The 24545-nt window shown below is 44.2% G+C and overlaps 2 protein-coding genes across 2 annotated transcripts; both read right to left on the bottom strand.

Annotated features, from left to right (window-relative positions):
- Positions 1 to 1300: 1300 nt before the first annotated feature.
- yrdc (yrdC N(6)-threonylcarbamoyltransferase domain containing) lies at positions 1301 to 5104 on the bottom strand. The gene is made up of 6 exons (XM_048260394.1): positions 4862 to 5104; positions 4260 to 4455; positions 3926 to 4040; positions 3634 to 3753; positions 2643 to 2773; positions 1301 to 2395 (listed from the first exon to the last, which is right to left on the bottom strand). Exons 1-6 carry the CDS (start codon positions 5013 to 5015, stop codon positions 2320 to 2322), a joined length of 792 nt encoding a protein of 263 aa, XP_048116351.1. The 5' UTR covers positions 5016 to 5104; the 3' UTR covers positions 1301 to 2319.
- A 1666-nt stretch (positions 5105 to 6770) lies between these two features.
- mtf1 (metal-regulatory transcription factor 1) lies at positions 6771 to 23260 on the bottom strand. Its single transcript, XM_048260395.1, has 11 exons — positions 22963 to 23260; positions 22092 to 22663; positions 17751 to 17989; positions 14874 to 15005; positions 14502 to 14575; positions 13632 to 13768; positions 13246 to 13323; positions 12970 to 13072; positions 12218 to 12765; positions 11824 to 11887; positions 6771 to 11140 (listed from the first exon to the last, which is right to left on the bottom strand). Exons 2-11 carry the CDS (start codon positions 22599 to 22601, stop codon positions 10536 to 10538), a joined length of 2490 nt encoding a protein of 829 aa, XP_048116352.1. The 5' UTR covers positions 22602 to 22663; positions 22963 to 23260; the 3' UTR covers positions 6771 to 10535.
- Between the last annotated feature and the right edge of the window lie 1285 nt (positions 23261 to 24545).

Here is a 24545-nt window from a genome sequence, read left to right as displayed (position 1 = left end):
CTAATTTTGAAGAGCACTTGGTAATGGCCAAAGATCTTTCAGGGTACTGGAGAGTTTCTCAAGTTACTGGAGACAGAATGTCGCTGCTGCACAGCAAAGAAGGCTTTTAAAATAGGAGAGCGAGGGTGTTATCTGAGTGGGTGAGTGTGTAGGTTGTGTGTGCGTGTGCGTGTGTGTGAGAGATGGGTTGCACTTCCCAAAACCCACTTAGAGGATAATCATGAAATGATGAGAATGCACATTACAAACCCTGATCATCTGAGTGCTACCATGTTTCTGTGAGACTCGAACTGTAAAAAGATCAAAAGAGCACAGATATGTCTTCAGGTTGCTTGAAAGTGACTCGGATGATCTGGAGGGATATTGATCTCTGTCTGAGTCCCTGTGAGAATAAAAGAACCTTTACATAACTGCCCTGACCTTGAGGGACAGACCTTTCTCCTTACTATAAAAACCACTGCTTTATGCCTGCTACCAGCCATCATGCCTGACTTCTTTCACAGACCCGAACTTTGTCACTCTTCTAATCTTCAGACTATCTACTTTCACCAGAGTCAAACTGCAATCTCACTTTCAAACCAGCCTCTCGAGAAATGAAACAGCCTTTTTCCATCATTAATTCCTCCGAGTGCATCTGTATAGATACATATATATTAGATTTAAGAATTCTGACATTATTAAGTCCAGGAGCTGAATATTTTAAGTGTCTTTATCTTGAAAAGTGTGAGTTTTTAAAGATCACCACACACAATGTCCTAATCATGGGGGATGTGTCAGAAAGAATCTGGAACATTTAGTTACATTTAGAATCTGGAACATTTAGTGCTAATGATTGTGAAATGTTTATTTGTGTTATTATTATTATTATTGTTGACCACGGACATGACCTTGTCACAGGTTGTGTCCATTTACAGTCCATTTTCTCACTTGCATTCTTTTTTTGTTCTGGACCAGTGTTGGTGTGCCCTGGGGCAGGCCAAATACTGCAGCCGGGTCAGGTTGAAGGTGGAAGGTTACGCAAACCACTGCGGCCTGCTTTATGTGACCAATTTGTATAAAAGCTCTATGAAATCATATTGTTCATAGCTCTGCAAAAATAAAGACAATTAAGGTTTAACAGTAGAAGTTGGCACTTTATGTCTGGACATAAAGACTAATGAGCTGATATAGTTGTTGATGCTTACATGATGATGCTTTATTATCAACCACAAACTGAAGGTCATTTCATCAAGATCATCTGGAGATCCCAGGGGGTAATCTGCATTATGGGCATGTCAAAAACAGATGGAAAACCAGCAGATTAAAATGTCTTAGAGCTTCTCTTTATTTTGGTTTACAGAGAAAAAGGGGGATTGGCACAGATTAAGGCTGCCATTAACCCAGCCATTAGGAGACAGAGTGATCGAGAATTGATGCAGACGCCTTCCTGAAAATTACAGAAAAAAAGCTCCTGAGTCATAGTGTCCATTATTTGGTCCATTATGAAATCTCCCTTCTTGGTTTAAGAATCAGAGGCAGGAGAACATGGAGTATGATGGAGATCGGAGTTCAGACCATGATCAATATCAGAAAATCATGACTGGACAAACCAGCCAGTAAAATCAGTCAAAAGAAAAAAAATAAAAAAATAGAAAAAAGATAGCAAAGAAAAATGTAAGGTCAAGGTATGTATTCAGAAATGTTCTGTTACAGTTGAATATACCAGTTCTATCCTCTCATAAATAAATAAACACTCTTATCAATAGAAAACAAAACAAAAAAAACTGTTAAAAAAATATTATAATTTGGGAATTAAGGAGCGCTATATATATTATCCTTTAGTCCTATCCTTCAGTATATGTCTGCATTAGCAAATTGGGCCTTGCCAGTAGTACAAACTAATCTTCCTACACTGGGAGTGCATCCATTATTCAAAAAGAATCATTCTGAGGTCCAAGTGACTTTCAATAGGTTAAGTAAATCAAATAGATTTTAACTGTCACCACGCACTGTCAGAATAAATCTGTTTGCTTGCTACAACAAGACTAGTATCTTGGACCCCCTCTGGTGTATAACCAGAACTGGAACAGATGTATTTGTACACTTCCTCTACTGCTTTGACAGTGTAAGGCCCACCACCAAGACGGCAAATCCTACAGAGTTGCTGATATATCCAAAGTGCAGAACAGGAGCTTCATATAACAGACGTATCCTTATTTTCCCCTCTCAGCTGAAGGCCTCTCTTTTCAGCTTCTGCCTCCTTTGTCCGTCCCGTCTTTGAGAGGAGCAGAGAATGGAGGTGATTGTGCGTTTCTGTGGTAGGTTTGTTTTTGTCGGGTGTCAAACCTTTTGAGTCTCAGTTTGTTCCCATAGTCCATATTTGCGGTCGAGTACATTCAAAGTGGGAGTCAGGGCACTGAAAGATATAATGAAAGAGAGGAAAGAGGAGGGTAGGTGATGAATTTTAATTAAAGGTTCCACTTCTGTTCAAAAACAGTGACTCCATGCTAACCACACACACACACACACACACAAACGCACACACAACAGCTTAAAAAAAAAAAAAAAAAAAAAAAAAAAGACAGATGTTCTTGCTTTGCGCACATGCGCACACACAAACACACCCCTTCTCACAGTTACTCATCCATCAGACAGCGACTCACCAGCCCGGGCGGATGATGCTGTATCTGCCAGGGACAGACAGGTTGACCACCGTGGAGCCTTGTCTGCTCTGGTCCCCAATGCGGCCGCCATTCACCACCACCGCTACCTTCGGCCACAGCTCCTGGAACTCCTGCAAGGAAGGATCACACACTCTCATTACATCGTTAACAATTAATATCAATTAATGTCATCAAGCACTTTCCTGCTGTTTTTCAATGTGACTTGGGGCAGCCGTGGCCCACTGGTTAGCACTCTGGACTTGTAACCGGAGGGTTGCCGGTTCGAGCCCCGACCAGTGGGCCGCGGCTGAAGTGCCCTTGAGCAAGGCTACTAACTCCTCACTGCTCCCCGAGCGCCGCCGTTGTAGCAGGCAGCTCACTGCGCCAGGATTAGTGTGTGCTTCACCTCACTGTGTGTTCACTTTGTGCTGTTTGTGTTTCACTAATTCACCAATTGGGTTAAATGCAGAGACCAAATTTCCCTCACGGGATCAAAAAAGTATATATACTTATACTTATGTAAACATTAAGAGGGGGTTGACAACAAAGGGCTAACATGCTGCCAAAACACTGCTGAAGGCAACACATCGATCCCTAACTCAGCTCCTCCATTTCCTTTCCTTATGTTCCATCAATAAGCCATTGCAATATTAGAAATCTCTACGTATTCTCAAAGTATGCACAGCTTAGTAAGTTGTGGGTATTCATTTAAAAATTCCCAACTTTAAAGGAGAATTACAGCGATTTTTCACATCTCTGTTCCTCAAAGTTACCGAATACTGTCGGTAAGAAAAAACCCATGCTATGTAGAACCGATTGTTTTCTGGGTGGTACCAGGATTGGGTTGTTTTCTTTTGGTACCGACAGTAGGCTATGAGATCTATGTGAAAATTTGCCAGAATTCCTCTTTGAGGAAAAGCCCAGTTTAAGGGTGAGTTTGAAACTCAAGACCATGTTAAGAAGCGGGGCCTAAAGTACAGGCTGTGCTTACATGGATGTCCACAGTGCTGGTCTGGGAGCTGATGTTGGCACTGGTGAGGGCAAGAGGTTCTCCACACATCTGGCACAAGCGTCGCATGAAGGGGTGGTCAGGGATGCGCACACCCACCAGCTTAAACACACACACACACACACACACACACACACACACACACACACACACACACACACAAACACACACACACAGCATGGTTACCACACTACATAGATGCTAAAAACATTTGTCTTTGACAAACAATGTGAATACAAAATAAAGTGCTCTGTGTTTCTGATGCACATCATACCGGGGTGAAGGGATTGAGGTTGGGGTTCAGCTCTTCAGATCTCTCCAGCACCAAAGTGACAGGGCCGGGCAGCACATTCTCTAGCAGTTCCCTCTTCACTACAACTTTACAGTATCTGGGAACACAGACAAGGAGGTATATCAACCCTGCTCATCTTGCTCTGTCCATTGAAGGACACATGTAGCCTGTTGTCACCTTTTGCCTGGGTCAATGTAAAAAGGCATACCGGAGCAATACTGGTAACAGGTGTGATGCTGCACATTAGTAGATATAGAACTTAACATATGATCTTCTTGGTACATTCATCTAAACTCTTAATGAAGGTTGGACTTACGTGTAAATCTCTTCGATTTCGCCAACACAGATGGCCAAGGGTTTCTGTCCATTTCTGCCTTTGATGTTGTACACTTTCTTCACAGCCTCTGAGTTTTGGGCCAGACACGCCAAACCGTACAGCGTGTCAGTTGGGACCGCCACTACCTCTCCATCCTTCAGAGCGTTTACAGTAGATTTCAGAATTTCCAATTGATCTGAAAAAAAACGCCATCATAAGGAATGTATCCAATCCAAACGTTAACGTTACCATTCAAACGGCATCGCAAAAAAACTTAGCTGACCCATTCATCACAATCTGATGGTTTACACAAAAGTTAGATGACATTAGCCAACATACTTATAACTCCAGCCATTTTTCAGCCAACAACGTTAACGTGAAAGAGTGACGGCTAACTGCCAGCTGTTAAATCGCGTCCCACTGCTATATTTTTGGCTAATCTTGTTATCTACACATAGGCCTACGGTTAGCCATATCAAATACAACATATGCATTCACAAAAGACTGTTAGTTGTTCCAAGTTGACTCTTGTTTCCGTGCTAACTGATAGTGTAGCGATCAAGCTACCTGATTCAAGTTTTGTAACGTTAACGTTAACCTACCTTGCTGAATATCACCCGGCTTCGACAAACAATCGTTGGGCGTTTGTGGAGGCAAGTGTAAGACTTTTGTAGTCGACAATTTATTCATCACTGCTGTAGATACACTGCAAATTTGTGAGAATATTTGTTTATAAATGCGTCTCAGAATCGGCATGCGTCATCTGAAGTCAGTGCATGGTCCCCAGACTCGCCACTGTATGACGAAATCTTTTCGCCAGGAAAGCAAGAACAATTTCCGGGTGGCAGTAGTCGGAACTGTTAACCCATTCATGACCATCTGGCTTTTTTACAACCGTGGCATATACACGGGGCAATAGACCAATTTCAGTGTCCAGGTGTCCGGCCTCGTTGATGTTAATGATGCCTTAATTGGCAGGGTAAAACGTCTTCCTGCTTTGTCTTTCCTGTGGACTTTTCTTTTGCTGTCTATGGGACAGCGCTGTTCCACAGGAAGTTGATTTACACAGCGGCCCCATCTTGTGAAATGAGCTAATTAGTTTAAGAATAGATCAATTGATTGATCTTTACCTGGAAATAAGAGTTATGACAAATTATACTTCCAGTGATAAACCTATTTTACACCAAGTCAGCTGTGGACAGCGGCAGGTGCTGTGCAGGTGATTTAATGATGTAGGCCAGCTGAGCAACCCCTCGAGCTGATTGGGCCAACAGTTGTACTTTGGTGTGGTGAAAATGTCTTCTGATGCTGGTAAGGCATTTAGGTCCTTAGGCCTATATTACATTTTATAAAATACCTACTATATGCCTCTGTTACAGGCAATGCATCTTTTAAGAGCAACAAAGAGGATTCCTCAGAAACAGAGGTGTGTTGTCATTGTGGGTCATTATTAGAGCATGGGGGACTTTAATTTGTTTTACACCCAGTTGTATTAAATGTTTACCATCAATGGGTCTTGGGACTGCTTGCAAAGTGTGAAGAGTGACAGCCTACTTTAACATGGTAATTTAACTGCATTTATGGCTGGGATTGGAATTTTCAAAGAAACAATCTGACTGGACCGAAAATGTGCCCGAGACATCAGAGCAGGAGGCCCCTACCTTGAGTCCAACAGCCCGGGCTACCAGCAATCTTCAGCTTATCGACTTCATACTTAAGGATCTACAAGCTCTGCATGATCGTTTAAAGGTATGGGTCGATATTTGAATGCTGAGGACTGTGTCAATATACTGCAGTAGCATGCCAATCAAAAGGGTAGTCAGTTGTAATCATACGACTACTGTTGTGATCTTATTAAAAATAATTGCATTACAGAGAATGAAAATGGGTTCAATGAATAGATAGTGTTTTTGTTGTATCGATTTTGTTCTTTATCTTTGTCTCATGCCTTCTTTCTGTTTTCCTTTAGGAGAGAGACTTGCTGGATGCACCTCTTCAAAAATAAATCTATGCCTACACCTACTCAACAAATAATTCTTAATAAAGCTAGATTTTAATGTTTACATGTTGCAGTGTAAACACAAACAAAGAGGCTGTGAGATTTAATTAGTATTATATTGCTTTCAATTCAAAAGTTATTACTTTATCATAATACAATATTACTTTATACAAAACAAGCATAAGCAAACAATTTTCACATTGTACATTCTTTTAAAAATACAGATCCTTTACATTTTTATACCTCATTCTTTGGGTGTTGAAGACAATCCTTTGGAAGCGCTAACGCCCCACTCCTCCAGTTGTAAGCTAGTCTCGTGCTTCACTTGACTACTTCACATGCATTTCCATTTTCTAACCTCCTTGTCCCTTAGAACTTCATGATCACCGTGGCAACCTTTATGTTGTATGACAAAACACAAGACTTACAAAGTAGCACATACACTCATGATGAAGCACTTGCCTATTCTGACACAAATTAAAAAAAGAAGTATGCACAGGAGCTGCTCTGGCTAATTGATTATCCAGATTGATAGTTTTATTGTTTGTTAGTATTGTTTTTTTTTTTTTTTTAATCCAGCTCCAATGGATTTGGTGAGGTGTTTTTTCTGTGAGTAACTTCAGGGATTCAGAGCAACTTGGTGATGTGTAGCTCAAGGCCAGAGAAAGAGAGAGAAGGCAGGAAGTTAAATAATCACTGACATATAATTTGAGTATGCAAACATATTGTATTCCTCAAACTTTTCCTTGAAACAATACAGAACAATGTTTTACTGCTGAAAATAATTCTTACAACAGAATTATAGTGCCTTTTCTTCAAGCACAACCTGTGACTCCTTGAAATAGTAACTTGGTGGTCGTGATTATTGATGGGGAACAATTCGATCATTCCAACACAATGGCGTCTACGTTGCCCGAAATATTTTTAATATGCTATTGGTTTGACTCCGCTTTGAGAGCCTTCTGATAATCTTACATTTAAGGAATGAATATCAAGAATATTGGGGAGAAATCATTGTGGGCTAGGAATAGAGGCTATGTTGTTAAAAAAAGATGAACAATGACATAATTGGCATCTTTCACCAAGTGTAAGAGAGGAAAAGATGAAAGTCTTGCATAGTTCAACATGTTGAGGTTGAGATGGTGAGGATCTTACAGTAGTGACAAGGATCAAGCAGATTAAACATTCACTGTTGTCCCACTTCCTATCCAGACTCAAACATTGCACCACATACATACATGTAGAAAACATACAGCAAACAAGATTGCAAATAAACAAACAAACAAAACAAAAAAGAAATAACAAGACATCAACAGATCCAACAAACTGTATATATTAACACAACAGAACCCTGTCCTATGATGAAAGACAACAGGAATTGAAATCATGCAAGCCATGACAGAAAGCCTTGCTGTGCAACTGAAAATATTATAGGATAGGGCATGAAAAAAGACAATTAAGAGCGCCACAACATACAAGAAATCGTATGACAAGCTGGACAGGTACGATGGTGAACTATGCTGTGGAGTGTGTGGATTAAGGATTGACAATGAACCACACACCCAAGAAATGAACTCATACACAGTATATGTTCATTGGCACACCATGACAAAAAAACACACACACACACACACACACACACACACACACACACACACAGACACATCAACTAAATGAACAAAACAGACAGATGTTCTTGCTTTGCCAACAGAGCCTTCCATGTTAAAGGCAAAAGCGTTCAGAAGAACAACATTGATGAGGCAACATGCCTTCAAACTGTAATCACTGATAGGCTGTAAGGCAATGTTATATATTTCTTCTACACATTAGGAAGAATCTATACCAACTTGCAGGAACACCGTCACACATGCACTTCAGAAAACAGTTTTGTTTGGGGTAGGTTAAGAGAGCCTACTCTAATACCACAGTTGGACCATCACAAGGCTTCATAAAAAAAAGAAAAGCACAAAAAATAAAACCCAAAACAAATAAACAAAAAAGAAATGCATAATTAGTGCATGCCTGCGGTCATAAAAAAGGATGGTAAGGACACAGGTAGGGCAGTGTACGGGTAGGGTCTGTCTTCCATCTCAAAAACCTAAAATAGTTCACGCTCTATACAAAAATACAAATTCAAATACAATCTAAAGGAATAATAGTATTTATATTATCAAATGTGCAATATATACATTTATGATCAACTCATTCACAACACAATACTCTCTACAGCAGTGGTCTAAAGTAAGGGACATATGCTACTGACTACACACACGGAGTGGGGTTGGACTAACAACACCGGCGACTGGTAGTGCAAGCAGTTGAGATGAGAGACACTACAGAGAAAAGTTAACATTGAATGATGGTCAGCAATGGCAGCCGATGATTTTTAGGTCGAAATCAGAGCATTTTAATGCTGCAAATCTGGAATCTCGTCCATCATAACTTTCATCCCTGAGGGGGGTCATGCTGTGGGGTGAGGGGTGGAATTGGTAAAGTGTTGATTGAAAAGGAAGATGCCACTTTTTGTCCTCAACAGGCAGCAGCTTAGATGGTGTGCAAATGGGATCGGTTGCGTGTGTGTGTCTCACTCTTTGCCATTCACTAACATAAATAAATCTGTTCACTGCATGAAAAACAAACTTGGTCAAGTTAAATGTTTGTTTTTTTCTTTTTTGTTTTGTTTTTAAGAACATTTAAAACAAAACTGGTTCAGCTGAGACACATGTGCAGTTGAGCCCTTCTGGTGCTTGCATGCACACCTGTCTCTGGCTAAGAACAGGCAGCCATGAAGTGAATGACTGGGTGAAAAGTCTGGAATCAGTAACACCATCCTAAAGGAAAGGAGAGAAGAAGTGTAAGCCTAAACCTGAGCCTTTTCACTAGCCCGAACGAGAACGCCTTCAGAAGAAACACGCACGTCAGGACTTGGTCCACAAAGCTGGGAAATTTCGTGAGAGAGAGAATGAAAAAAGATTGAGTGAGAAAGAACAGAAGAGTTGATCTGACGATAGCAATTAAGTATTCAAATAAATTAACACATATAAAAATTAAATACTAGTTTAGTCATAGGCAGCCGTTTTCACCAATGTAAAGACTATATTACATATATTTTAAAAAGGCAAGCAAACTTATTTTTAAAGTCTTTCTTTAAAAAAAAAAAAAAATGATAGATGAATGAATGTCAAAATTGCAATCACATTTCCTGGACTACACCAGCCTCCCTAGTAACATCTATGATTAGCTACTCTTCATATTGGCATGGCATAGGCTCAACCTTGCTTTAGGGGAAAAAGCTGCATCAACTGCCCTGTAGAGTGACCTTGCAATAGTATACTGATTTAAAAAAAAAAACTACCAACTACTCCCGAGAAGACTACTGCCAACATGTTTTTTTTTTGTTATTATTTGTTTACATGCAGTACATTCTAGTCAATTCTGGACTAAATGTGTCTATATCAGAGAGTGCTGCTGACTACAGTACAAGGATAGGAAATATCATAGTGTGTAATTTCATTACAGTTTCTGGCAAATCAGTGCTTCATGTCCTTCCAGGAACAACAAAAAGTTAATCATGCAAAAAGTGACTATGTGGTCTCAGATACAGCTTGATAGCATTTCCTCAAGTACTGGCACAAAAGTTAACTCCAGAGCCAAATTGAGCCAAACTGATTCATTATTACTCTTTTTTGAGCTCCCTAATGTCCCTGATGACACCAGAGAGAGAGAAAACAAAACAAAAAAAAAAAAAAACAAGTGAATCAATCATTAGACAAGTCACTTCAGGCATTGATCACTTCAAAGCTGCATATATAGATTTAGACATATCTGAGCACTGTTATGACAAGTAACACAGTTTGTCAAGTAACGTCAGTGAATGTGGTAAGCCAAAATAAAATAATAATAATAATAATAATAATAATAATAAAAAACAAAAAAAATACCACCAAAAGGCAGGGCGAGCCATCTGATGTGGTTCTGTTGACACTGCGGGCTGGGCTGGGCTGGGCTGAGCACGTTGCACTGCCTTTGAATTGAGCGACATGCACAGCAGGGTTCCGATCCAGCTCGGTCCATTGGGGGAGGGAGAGGCACTGGCCAAATTGGAAATGTGTCTTTCACCTATCAACCACCAGGGGGCTCCACACATGTACCGCACATGGCCCTGGGTCTGGCTGGGCTTGCAGCACTGAAACGAGAGGTGGTGGGAAGGGATGATCGCGAGGTGGAAGAGAAGGAAGAGAGGGAGATGCCGAAGGGTGTTGGCAGGCGGAGGTCCGCTAGTGGATGCCTCCGTCGCCCATGGGGAAGTCGTCTGGCACCAGCAGCAGGGCCTCCATGTTGGTCGAGCCCCCGGCGTTCTGCAGGGACAGGAAGTCCGCCACGTCCATGGTGGCCAGCCCGCCGGCCGCTGGCGAAGGGAGGGGGGCTGCGCCTGCCGCGCTGGCGCTGGGGAAAGTCTGCGAGTGGACTGTGGAGGAGGAAGAGGAGGAGGAAGGTGGGGGAGGGGTGGAGGAGGATGATGGCGGTAACGGCGTTGCTGATAATAATGAGGAGGGCTGACCAGCTGCATGCGAGTGTCCGGCGTGGGCCGACGGATCGTCTGGCTGAGCAGGGCAGCATTGCGAGGGGGCGACAGGTGGAGGTGGAGGTGGGGGTGGGGGTACAGGGGTGGGGGCGGGGGCAGGGGCGGGGTCAGCCGGCGGAAGGTCTGTAGGCTGCTTCTGGGCTGAGGAAGAGGATGGCAAGTTCGTAGCGGAGGGGGAGGAAGAGGACGTGGAGGTGGCTGTGCTTTTAGCTCTGCAGTCACAGTGACACTGGCACGACTCCTCCTGCTTGATGATGATGACTGGCAGACTCAGGCCAATCTGCTGAACAGGGTTTCCTGTAGGAGACACAACAGCAGCAGGGGCATGTCACAATCAGCAACACCTGCAAAATTGTCAATACCACACTAGACATACACCCAGTCTGATTCCTACAAAAGTTATCGTAAACGTGCTAATTACCAACCATTTCGTTCCAAAATTCTAAAACAACAATGTTTTTTAATACTTCAAAATAACATTTGCTAAATGAACCTTACATTTTTCAGTAGCCATAGGTGTGTAGATTCGGTTCTTACCGGGGCTTTTACTGCCTGAAATATCTGATTTTGTCGACCATGCTCGGAGTTTAGTGCTGGGCTGGTGGGTACTTATTCCAAACCTTCTCACTGCACATCAACGGTTAGCCCGAGAATTCTCGTCGTCAATTCAAAATTCCATTGGAGCTCCAAGCAGATTTGTACACTCAGCCTTACAACACTGTTTGCAGCTCTTCGAGCCACGGTAAAATGTAAGTTTTGGTATATAGCTAATTTAGATAAACTCATGGTGTGGGTGCTTGCATTTCTTTAGGAATCCGCCGTCTTGGTTTGTATAGAAATTAATATTAAGTGACACATACCCGTAAGAGGTTGGACATACGTGACGGTTGGTAATATGTGACATTTCTATACTTACTAAATACAATACACACATTATAAGAACAGGAAAACAATCATAAGATGAAACCAATTAATTGTACCTGAATTTCCTCCAACAGGTATGGCTGTGGTGAAGAAGACTTTCTCCACTTTAGGACCCTGCCCCTAGGAATAGACACAAAGTACCTTTGATGATTCTTTACAGATGGTAGGGAGACAGACAATGAGCAGGAATCCTTGAATGATCAGAAGCCACCTCTTATATTTTTAGTATGTGTGCTCAAAGCTATGCATAGAATCTGAACCACGGATGTAGATAAGGAAGAGATATTGCATTGCATGGATTAAATTAACTTCAACCTTCAAACATCTGAATAAATTAGAACAAAGGAAAAAAGATATTTGAGAATATTTGAAAGATATTTGATTTGAGAGGCATGTAAATGGCTAGTGTTCTACGATTCTTCTAGAAAATCTCCAGCTTCAGGTTCTCACCTGCTGTTCGAGGTTGCTTTGCGAGTTGGTGGCGCTGCTGAGGATCCACTGGAGGTTCTGGTCAGTCACCACCAGGCCCGGAGGCAGCATGCCACCTGCTGCGGGCGTTATGGTGATAGTGGCGGAAGGAGTAGGTGGAGGAGGAGGCACAGGAGGAGGAGGAGGGGGTGGTGCAGCCAAACTGGCCGGCGCCGTCTCTGTGGTGACAACGGTTGCGGCGCTGGCCGGTACAGCGGAGACTGTGGCGGGGGTCAATGGTGGCGGTGGCAACGCCACATAAGGCTGAGGGCCAGACGCTACAGGGAGCGCCGAGATGGTCTGCAGCTCGGCCGTGGAGCTCTGAGCAGCGGGTGGCGTCGGTGTCGAGGAAGAAGGCTGCTGCGTGGATTCGGCCACTGGCTGCAGGGACATGTCCAGCACTGGGGTAGCAAGGGACGAGGAGGACGAGGACGAGGAGGGGGCCTGCGCGAAGGCGGGGAGCAGGGCGGGGGTGTCTGTCACAGCCGGCTGAGAGGGAGTGTCCAGGCCAAACGCCTCCACTAGGCTATCTGCAGCGGTCAAAGAGAGGAGAACAACAGACAGAGGGACGGACCAAAACAGAGAGAGAAAGACAGTGGTACAGGGCAAACAAATTAATAAAGGGAGGGAGGGAGAATAGAAGAAAGAAAGGATAGAAAGAAAGGCTGTAAAAACTCAATGGATCAGATACAAGTTGACAAGAGGCTGCAGGATGTGTTGAGCAAGGCACTTGCCTGTGGGTTGGACATCATCCTGACTGACGCTGTTGTCTGGGCTCTGAAACATCAGCTCAAATATCCGCACTGGGGTAACACTACTCAGGTCCAGGCCGTGGGTCTGCCAGGGAGATGCAACCAGCAATCATACGACAACGACAACAACAAACAACAATAACCACAACAATTACGACTACATGAACAACAAACTACTTCTAGTAAACAAATCAAGTCACACACATCAAACCAACACATGGTTAAACATATAAACAGAATAACGCATGAGGCACTCACATTGTTAAGGTTTTCCCGGAGCTCCGAATCCGTCGAGATGAGGCTCAAATCACTGAGGCACAGCGAATGGTTTGCATCCTGTAAGTATCAACAGACAATCTCAGCTGGTTGCACATCTGATCCAACTACTTCTTGCTTTCTGTAAATGTCACAGGTTTGAGGAACAAAACGACCTGATCACTATCAATGTAACAATGCCATTATGCAATACTCTGTCTGTGTGTGTGGCTGTAGGAGGGGGACTATCCATGAAAATTCACTTTCAAGTGTCGATTAAACAGTATGTGTATGTGAGAAGGCATGAGTTAAGTGGTCATAGTGTGTGTGTGTGTGTGTGTGTGTGTGTGTGTGAGTGTGATGGTGAAACAAGCAGGGCCCCAGCTCACTTCAGATAGCGGGTGGCTGAGGTTGACGGTGAAGGTGTTGCCACTTTTATCGTGACCGCGGACGTGACTCCTCAGGCTGTACTGCGAGCTGAAAGTCTTCTCACAGCCATCACTAGGACAGAAGAAAGGCTTCTCGCCTGGGGACCGGGAGAGAAGAGAGATGGAGGGAAAGGGAAAAAGTAAGAGAGAGAGAGAGAGAGAAAGAAAGAGAGAGAGAGAGAGAGAGAGGGGTGATGAAGGGAGGGAGAGATCACAACTTGCTTTAGTTGAAAAGTAAAGTCTGCTGAGTGAAATGTATTGTGAGGGCATTTTGAAGTTGCTGAGCAATCGGAGAAAACAACTCTCCGATTCAGGAAAAGGATACTTTTAAAGCCAGTTAAATGTTAGAAATGAACTTTATCTGTAATCACTAATGGCCTTGGTACACCAAACAACTTTGACAGGATTTGGGAAAGTTTCTTGAAAGATTATAGTATTTTAACTAATGGCCCCCATTCAACCTTTACTCAAAAGACTATTGTACAGTCTCAAGAATTTTTCCCAAATCTTGTCAAAGTCTTCTGGTGTCAGGATGGCTTTAAGTGTCTTTTTGAACAAGCCATTTTCATAGGAGACCCACATGAAGCTTTGACAGGAAGCTTTCAGCATGAGCAAGAGAGAGGGAGAGGGTGAATGATGAATGTAAGTTTGTAGCTCTGTTTGCCCTCCCGTGTGCGACAGCAGGGCCTCGCAGAGTAAAATTAATGGTGCTGTCAAGTCTGGGCAAAAACACCATTTGGTGCGACTGGAGCTTGGCCGCGGTGGCAGCTGACGCCTTGTTAAACATGCGGTCACCTGGAGGTCCCCCACCGTCGGGGCGGCCTGACTCACCTGTGTGTGTCCGTACGTGGGTCTTTAGGTGGTGGCTGGCCGCAAACGCTTTGCCACATCCATCATGGTCACAACTAGAGAGAGAGAAAGAGAGAGAGAGAGAGAGAGATAAGAAGAGGAGTGTAACAACGCTTAACTGCATCCTGTTCAACCCCTGAAAAGGGACTTATATTGAAAAGTAATCTTGTGAGCCAGTAAAAGAAGAAAACAAGAGAGATCTGAGATCAAAAAAATCTGTGCACAGGTAACATGAATGACTAAGCACAGGGATTGAGTCACTGAATAAACAAACAAACAATAAACAGTGGCGGTGGTGACCGCGGGGCAGCTGGGGGCCAGTGACTCCGAGTCACACACCGCTGGCTGACTCACCGAAAGGGCTTCTCTCCCGTGTGCGTGCGGATGTGCTTCCTCAGGTCACTGAGCGTGGTAAAGTACTTGGTGCATCCTTCCGATTCACAGTTGAACGTCTTCCCCGTGTGCAGGCGCTGGTGTGCTTTCAGTCTGCATAGACATGGAGGAGTAGGAGGAAGAGGAGGAAGAGCAGAAGTAGCAGAGTGGAGGAGGAGGAAGAAGTTTGTAAGATACATGATACAGACAATTCAAACATCCCTCTTGCCACCGTGCACTTTTAACACATTGCTGAATGACACAGTCAAAGTGAACAGCAGCTCATTTCACTAAACTGCATCAGTGTGTGCTGTTTGCCAAATCCAGAGTGACTCAGGGAAAAAAGTGCAGCAGATTTATAGATCCTTTTAAGAAGTGGAGTGTTGTGCTTGAGTGGCCTCCTTCATGCCTAGTGACTTGGTAAACAACACTGTGGGTTGGCTAAAACAGGGCCGCAAGCTTTTAAGATAAATGACTAATGCCGGACGTGACAGCTGGGCGCATTACTTGATATTCTTAGAAAACAAAGTGAAGAAAAAGTTAATGAGCTTTAATCAGAGGTGCATTCAAATGAGCCAACAAAAACGGTCACCTCGAATGTTTTGTGAACACACAAGGAGGCTGAGGTGGTAGTTGTCACTGTCTAAATTGAACAAGTTGAAATGTTAATGCAAATATGTTGATATGCCTCCAACGTTCCACACCTCTGATTAAATCCAGGATCTCTGATTGAAATGAACATTTCTCCTCATTAATACACCAAAAAACGATTAATGGGCAGGAGGGAAGGTGTACGTGGACACCAGCAGGGTGACCAGAACAGGGCACAGCAGCCTCCTCTTTATGGATATTGCACTCCCATGGCTGCTGCCGCACAGGGGGAACAAAGAGGTCTGTGATGATTGAATGGGAGGAATGAAAAAGAATGCAATGCATTATCTGGCCCTCTTCACCAGAGGAACACTCTTCACCCAGCATGCCCTTTATTTAAAAAAATAAATAAATAAAAATCACTGCCTTCTCTGTGCTCTGCCTTCCCCATGGTTGCCTGGCTGGATGTCTGTCGTCTCTTCTGATCAGCGGCGCGGTCAGGTTTCACGAGTTGTCTTTCTCCGAGTCTCGAGTGTGGCCCGGGGCGCTGGGGCCGGGATTAGTGGGCCAGATGAGGGACGCCAACAGGAAGCAGCGCAGTGTGGCGTGAAAAAGAGGCCGGCGGTGCGGACTAATGCTGCCTGACAGAGGGTCGATGGCTGCAGCCACACACACACACTCCCTACCAACCAACGCAGCAACAGCCTGAGGCACCAACCCTCTCTCTCAGTCACTCACTCACACACACACACACAGTCATATTCTTTCGGGGGACGCATGACAAAAAGAGGGCAAACACGCACAGGCACAAATAAGCCCACACACACACACACACACACACACACACACACACACACACACACACACACACACACACAAATACACCCACCCACACACACACAGAGACCCACACATCCACAAGCACACCCACACATGCATACGCTTTGCCATGCCACAACACTCAGTTCTCAGCTGCAGCTCCCTGCTGCTGACACAGAAAACAACAACCAACACCGAGAGCCGCGGGCAGCCCGTCAGCCCAGGACGCTTCCCACACAATAAAGCCACCATTCCTAATTAGCGCCGTTCATGCAATCTCACAGTGTCGCCGCATCACCGGGCTCATAGCTCGAGTGGCCTCAGTGGAGTGAATGGAGCCCTGATGACAGATCAGCCGTCAGCAGCGAAGGCTGGAGGATGATGGAGAGCAGGACATTAAAAACACTCACAGCTCCGAGGAGAGCCTGGCACACATTTAGCCAAGCCATGCCGCCTGATTTATGTGCATAACAAACAGATGCAAATGACCTGCCATGCAAAAAAGAGGAGGAGGAGGTATAATGGTGAACGGCCGCGACTAATGCATGTGTGTTTTAACAGAAGGAGAAACGCCTGTCAACCACTCTGCCAGCTTTAAGATTGCGCACAAGGTCATTTCCTGCATGTACCTGATGAAATATCACTAATGAAGCGATGATAAATTTCTTTTGCATAGTCACTCGTTATGAGTAATCTCAAATGTCACAACCCATCATACACAAAAAGGATAAATGGATCATATCCACTTAAGCTGGTTAAGCCACATGAACAGAAGGCTCAGATGAAAAGTTACAGCAGACGTGGACAGCTTCAGAATGCAGTTGCAGACCTCTGGAGATTTTCCTACAAAAAAAGCTGTCATCCAATATAAGGATATCCGCGAACTTGCAATTTGCTACTTGTAATATATATGTAATAATAAAATAACATGGGGATTTTGATTTATTGCACCTGTTAAACTCTCGCGGTGACGAAAAAGTATGAAATGCAGACGTTTTGCCCTACACAGTTTTATTTAAGATGGCTAACTGATTTTTGATACAATGTAAGCGAAAGCTAATTTGCAGTGCAACTTGCAATAAGTAAATTTGGACATATGATTTATTAAATTGAAATCATAATATTACATAACTACTGTGACACACACAATCGTTTGCCGGAAAATATCACCATTCTGCAGTATTGACCTCTCCCACCTCTGGGAGAAAGATCTGAGTACAGATCTTTTTATTTTCTTTTATTTATCAAAAGCATACATAGAATCGCTTTGAAGTGACATCTATCCTACGGTTCTACAGTTCTAATTCTACAGGCTGACCCTTCAGTACATGATCCTGGGGTTAGTGTAATGAATGATGATGGGTGTACTATTAAACATCCATTACTGATGTATGATAACAGGTGTGAAAGTGTGAAGTGTTCTGGGGATGGCACGGTTCCAGTTCTGACCTGTAGAGTGTGTTGAAGGCCTTCTCGCAGCCCTGCACGTCGCACTCAAAGGGCTTCTCCTTGGTGTGCACGCGCACGTGGATCTTGAGGCTGTAGGAGGTGAGGAAGGCCTTGCCGCAGCCCTGCTGGTTACACACAAACGTGTACTCGCCGCGGTGGGTCTTCTGGTGCGTGCGCAGGTTCCCTGCCGTGCTGTAGGTCCGCGTGCAGCCCTCAAACGTACACTGGTACCGCTTCACCTGAGGCAGGAAGAGAGAAGAGGAAACACTGTAACAGAGTGTGATGAGGAGGGTGAGAGGCACACTCTCACGGGGAAAGTTTTTGAACATTCTAAGTTCCGCAACAATTGAAGGTTCTAAAATTCTATGTTGAATTTAATGAACCCAGATATTCTTTAGAACGTTCATTTCTCAACATTCCCATCACACCGGTGTGACGGTACTCCTTTAAGGGTTAAACATGCAGCCTTCACACCAGAACCAGTCAGTCATTCATACCATCACTAGGACAGTCATTATTTTAAAGTATATTTCTTGGGCTTTTTAGCCTTTATTTGGACAGGACAGTGGAGAGTGACAGGAGGAAAGTGGGAGAGATGGGGTGGGAATCAGAACATGACCGCAGGTCGGATTCGAACCTGGGTCCCCATGGGCCAGCTGCGCCACAGCGTTGTCCAAAGATAAAGGTCCTGCATTTTCAAAACGACAAACAAACCAAACTCTTCTTGCTAGATTAACTTGAAAGCATGCCTGAAAGAGTCTTATGAAGAAGACGCAATGCAGTGCAAATATTGAAATCTTACAGGATTCCTGTCAGTGAATATAATATGAAACAAAACCACGAAATCTGTGGAAACCTGACCAGCAAATAAAGAGGTTCAGCTCTGTGAAGCAAGAAAACAACAAAAACAAGAAAGCAACAAACAACTCTGAAGTGGCACCACATCATCAAACAGCACAACCGGAGGGGGAGGGCAAAATAACCTCTGAAAGAGAAAAGTCACGCAGAGGTCATGAACCCAGGGACTCTTGTTTGGCTGAGGTCTCTCAGGTCAGCAGGCAGCGTGACACTGGTGTGCTGGGAGTGGGGCCAGAGCTGGTTAGACCAGTCATGCCATCCATGCACAATGCCCTCATCTCCCCATCACCTACTATCCAACCCCCCCCCCCCCCATACCACCCGTGGCCATTCCTCTGCTCTACTCAGCATTCTGCCCGGTAAATTACCCCCCCCCGCTTCCCTCTGACCTAAGGGGAAGCTATATAGAGACACATGCTTTCTGCTCTCTTCTCTTGCCCCCAGCCCGCTTCTCTGTGGTTCTCTGTGATGTGCTCTTGTATGCCCCTTAACACACAAATGAGACTCTGATGCAGACATTCTCTGGGAGAGGCTTGAGAGAGCTTGTCTCTTGTGCTCTATGATCATATTTCCGAAACTGGTGTGTACGTGTGTGTGTGTGTGTGTGTGTGTGTGTGTTTCTTGCTACTTGTCCTGGTGTGCTCTACCATCCCATCAAGCCTGTGGCGGGTTGACACTGCGGACCTCTGCAGGTCACCAGCTTAGGATACCTCACATAAGCCCAGTCACTCCTTCTGACACTCACCCTGACACCCACACACCCACCCACACACGGAGGCCACTCGGAACAAAGAGGGAAGGGCATCAGAGCTCCAGCTGTTTTATTTTTAGCTCCTCCATTTTTAAATGTCACACGCTAACCTGCTGAACATCCAGTCATCTTTGAATGCTGGTGTTCATAATTCTAGATTAGAACATCACATCATGCTTGGCCCAGATTGGTCATTATGCAAGGTCAAAAACAAAACAAAAATAACAAACAAACAGCAAAAACAAAGACAAGCTGCAGTACAAATTGTGACTTTTATGCTGCAATCGAACAGAGACTGGGTGAAAGCTGATGCGTGTGCACACACACACGCACACCTAGAGGTAACACAAGCCTGGAGCTGCACAGACTCCCCCAGGCTGTGCCAGATCATTCAAACAGTAATGAGGAGAAGGCCTCTCTCTCTCTCTCTCTCTCTCTCTCTCCTTCCTCTTCTCCTCCTCCAACACACTCGACTGAAAATCCAATGGATTGCCGAGTCATAATTCCCTCAAACAGGCTGGGAACGTGACCAAACCCACTCAAGCAGGAATTGGGGTGGTGTGGAGGGGGCATCTGTTCAAACACACATCGGTTGTAACAGAAACTGAGGCGGGCTTTGAAAGAGCACTGATTGACACCCAGAGGAGAAATCAACAGAGCTATCAAAATATCTTCCAAGAGGGTGGTCCACTATTGAATAAAGCTAATGGCAGTGTTCTCTTATAAGATGCCATGCTGGGATGCCTACTTCACTCAGACAGGTCAGGCATTGACGAACGAGCAGTCAACAGTGTGACCCAATTAGGGATGTAACGATTACCGGTATAATGGTAAACCGCGATAAAAATGTTGACGATAACAATTACCGTTTTCATTTCAAATATCATGATTATGATAGTGCGATGTGCAGGGCTGCGAGAAGGCCTTCAACACACTCGGTATAAACGTGAGGTTGAATGTTCATACCGTTACATCCCTAAACCCAATCATGGATAGCCACGTCTAACTACTGAGAAAGGGTGGACTCCTTTAGTCTCCAGTGCATGTGCTGTTAAAAAAGCTAGAGACAACTATAAGAAGGCTTGTTTACCTTCAGCATATAAATTAATTTAAGAAAACACGCTAATAGCCAAGCTCTGGGTCGGACTCAGGAAGCAAACGCTCATCTGCCCCTAGTCCCCTCTAAAACAGGTTTGATCTATGATGCTGAAATGGGTCAGAACCTGATGGCATTGGTTGGCTTGAGCACCTAAAGCCTCAGGGTGGCTGAGGAAGTGGAGGTGGACTGTGGTGGGGGCAAAACTAGGTAGCTGCACTGCACAACACAACACAACACACACGTTGTGCACCCCTTCAAACGCCAGAGGGCTATAGAGTGTACAGTGTCCGTGTAAAGATCATTTCTTTTACACTCCACTTAAGCTGCTCCTGCAAAGGCCAAAAGACAAGTGGAGAGCAAGATGCATGGCCCCACTGCACTGTGGACTATAAGTGCAATGTGACAAATGGGCAGAGTTCAGGATGAGGATGGCAAAGCTTTTTCATCAGGAGAGATGACCCAAGGCTCTGCCTCATGAACCAGAGAGTGATTGAGTCATCCAGTCTGCCTCCTAGCTTGAAGCTCAATAGTGAAATCAGAGTATCCAGTCACAAAACCAATCTTCTGGTGAAAAAACAGAGCAAGGTGTCCATAACAAAACCACACATTTGTGCACACCAAAATGCAAAAAACAGCTACAAGGGACCCATTACAACTGCATCAAAAACAGCAAAGCTGGTAAAAAAAAACATACAACTAATGTAACACAACTAATAATACTACCAACCACCAACCTGTAATAATCTCAACACAAGGCTGAAACCATAGCCTTGGGGCCTATTTACTGTCACCAACGTAAATCAGTGTGCCAGTATGTTACATCAGACCACAACACTGCACTGATCAAGTTTAGAGCAGGGTTGTGCACAATTCGAATTGCAATTCTGCTTCCTGTTTGCTACCTCAATTGAAATGCAAGTGAAATTCAAGAATTGAATTGGAATTTAAGAGCCAGTTTCAGTTCAATTCTGGAATTTTGCACAAGCATGGTTTAGAGAGAGGAAGACAACAGCAATGCATGTATGCCAGAGACCAGACAACTATTCACAGCACCCCTGGTGTGTGTGTGTGTGTGGTAGGGAGTGATAGTGATCAATCATATGAAACCACGTGGAAAAGGAAGTCCTGTGAGGCATTCCACTCTGAACAAACAACAGTCTCTGATCCTCAGGAGCTACTCTCCACTGCGTCCACTGTATGCCGACTGCTGCTGTCTACAAAGACCATGATTAAATCAGGCGGCTGTATACCAACAAGATGTAGATCTAGGACCAGGAACTAAATAAGACACTGAGCTTGCAAGAGTCTTGCGTTAGCAATACGTGTACATATAGTTCAGATCATTAGTTTTGACATTTAAAGAAAATGGGTCAAAACACATGAGGAAAGCAAACAAAAAGGAAAACAAACCAGAAGGATTTAACAGCTGTAAGGCTAAATAGGGTGAGGGAAGTAGGAGAGAGAGAGAGGGAGAGACAGAGATAGGGTGAGAGAGAGAGAGAGAGAGAGAGAGAGAGAGTGCTGCACAATCAACTTTAATTGCGCTGTGGAGGGATTATGATGACGCTTAGATTTGAATGAAAGGCTTATCTAAGCAATCGATGTTCATGGATGGGGGTGGCAGGCGCCTCACCTCTCTCTGCTTGGTCTCCGGGCATTCCGAGTGCAGTGTGAGCGTGGCTCCCTCTATGTTGCGTGGCATGGGCGTCGAGCCCGGGTTGATGGTGAACTGGATCTGGTCTGGTGAGATGGTGTGGTGCACGTAGCCATGCACCATGCCCTCGGGGTCGCCCATGAAGGCCAACGAGCCGTCCCCTTCTTCCTCGTCATCGTCGCCCTCCACTTCCCCCTCGGTCAGGAAGACCATGCCGTCGTCTTCGCAGTCTCCGCCGCAGTGGCCATCCTCTTCGCCCTCTTCGTCCAGCCGGATCGGGTCCTGCTCGATGAGCACCGTAGTGCGATCGTAGACGCGAGCCATGCAGGACGAGGTGGACGGGTGAATCAGGCCTCCTCTGTCGTCAGGGTCCAGCTCGTTGTCGTCATCGTCCCCGTCTTTGTCGTAGATGCATATCTTGTTGTCCTTGTCCAGTGCCACCTCCTCGAAGCACATGGCCGACTCTGTGAGGGAGCCATTCTCGCTCATGGTGGCTTCAACGCTGCCTTCTGACCCTCACGCCCAGGCGGCTGTCCACCAGGTGCCGTTACCTGAAGAAAGATGCACATGTGAAACAAGAAACCACACACACACACAGCGAGTGAATGACCTTATTTCAATGTTGTCTAATTTTTTTTTTCCTGTGCATACATCTGGACCCAGATTGATCACTAAAACCAAACAAAAACAGTGATCAGCGAGAAACAACAGTGAGTAAATGGGAGTATGTGATGCCATGACTGAAGGACTTCATCCAATCTACTGACAGAACCTCAATCGAATGGTACCTCTAAATGAATGGTAGCCTACTGAAGGGAGCCAGACTAGATAGAGAGCCAAGATGAATCACCTTTCACTTCATGTTGCTCAGGTTGTTGCTGATGTTGTATTGAGAAATGATTAACCCAGCTGAAAGGGAAATTATCAATTAACCTTTATTCGGAGTGCAACATCAGATCTGAAGTCTCAGAATCAGAACCTCGCAATCTCAGTCTGAAAGACGGAAAATTTGCCCTACAAATACAACTTTGTTAGCTAATGATTTTCCACCTGCTTCGACATTAGCACACAAGAAAAAAACCAACACACTCACGAATGACTTAGCATAAACTAACGAATGACATAACTAAACACAAAACGTCCGAAAGTCCGTTATCATACCAAAAAAATGTCTACAATTTTAAATTGCTGTTGTTAAAATCAGATAGGATTATTCTATGGTTACTAAAATAAACATAAGAGGTGTCGAAGTTAACTTAGGTTTAATGACTACAACGATCAGGCTGTATAACTGTCTAACATTTCATAACTGTTCAGTTCGAGACGTTGACTGATTAGTCGTAGCTGGGAGTTAGTCGTCTAGGTAACAAAAGTAGCAAAAAACCTTCTCATTAACATGTCTCGTTTAATAGAAATACAAACTAACGTCAATAATAAGTTAACTTGCTGGCTCCAGTACATGTTCCAGAACTTTCGGTATTCACCACTCACTGACAACTGATAAAGTCACAAGACCTCAGACCCACATCCCCATTGCATTTCAATGTTAGAAATCTATGCGTGGTTAATATTTCCATAATCTGGTTGACAGTTAGGCTACAACAACTTCGCAGTTTGTCTAAAGTGAGTTTATCTCCAACTTTGCCCGATAAATGACCCAATTACCTGCCAACTGCCCTTACATATCATATTAGCGCGGCTAGGGAAGTTAACCTTGTTTTGCCACATATATGACTGAAAAGCCCCAAGTTGGAAAGCTTGAAGCTAGCATTCTGTAGCTGTAACGTTAGCTAGCGAGCGACCAAAGCCTTACATACTAACCATTCAACTCGATGTTATTATGACAGCAGATTTTTTACGACTGACCGTATTAGAAACGTACTAACATGTTCATCGGCACACAAGCTTAATAAACGGGCGGCCATACAAATGGAGAATGGCATTAACTAGCCAGCCAGCTCGCTACCATTAATGCCACTCCTATTAGCTAACTTAACTATTACCATCAAGCTAGCCAGTTAGCTAAAATGTTAGCTGGCTAACAGTTAGCATCCAACCCATTGCCTGTAGACAGTTAGCCTTCTAGCTCCAAGTCATGCTCACTATGATAAATTAAGAGGTTATACGGTCATGCACACCACTTTGCAAACTGCATATCGTTAACTGTACTGCCACAAGATGACTAAGATATTAAGAATAGTCAGAGAGGAGAAACCGAGTAGTACATACTACCATCTAATGAGCGGCATCCTTAGTCCAGCGCTAACTAACTAGCCTGCTCGTCTGTCTGATCCACACACCTAGGAAAAACTAGCGACACATAGCAACACGCATAAACAAAACGACCACATCAGCATGTAATGCAGTAGTTTCCCGATTTTAGCAATTCGTCAGTGTAGAATTATTTCACACCTACCAGTTTTGAAAATACCC

Source organism: Alosa alosa, chromosome 13 (genome assembly GCF_017589495.1).
Source record: "Alosa alosa isolate M-15738 ecotype Scorff River chromosome 13, AALO_Geno_1.1, whole genome shotgun sequence".
NCBI classification, from domain to species: domain Eukaryota; kingdom Metazoa; phylum Chordata; class Actinopteri; order Clupeiformes; family Clupeidae; genus Alosa; species Alosa alosa.
Note: the sequence above shows the minus strand (reverse complement) of the source record. Positions and strands in the feature narration are given on the sequence as shown.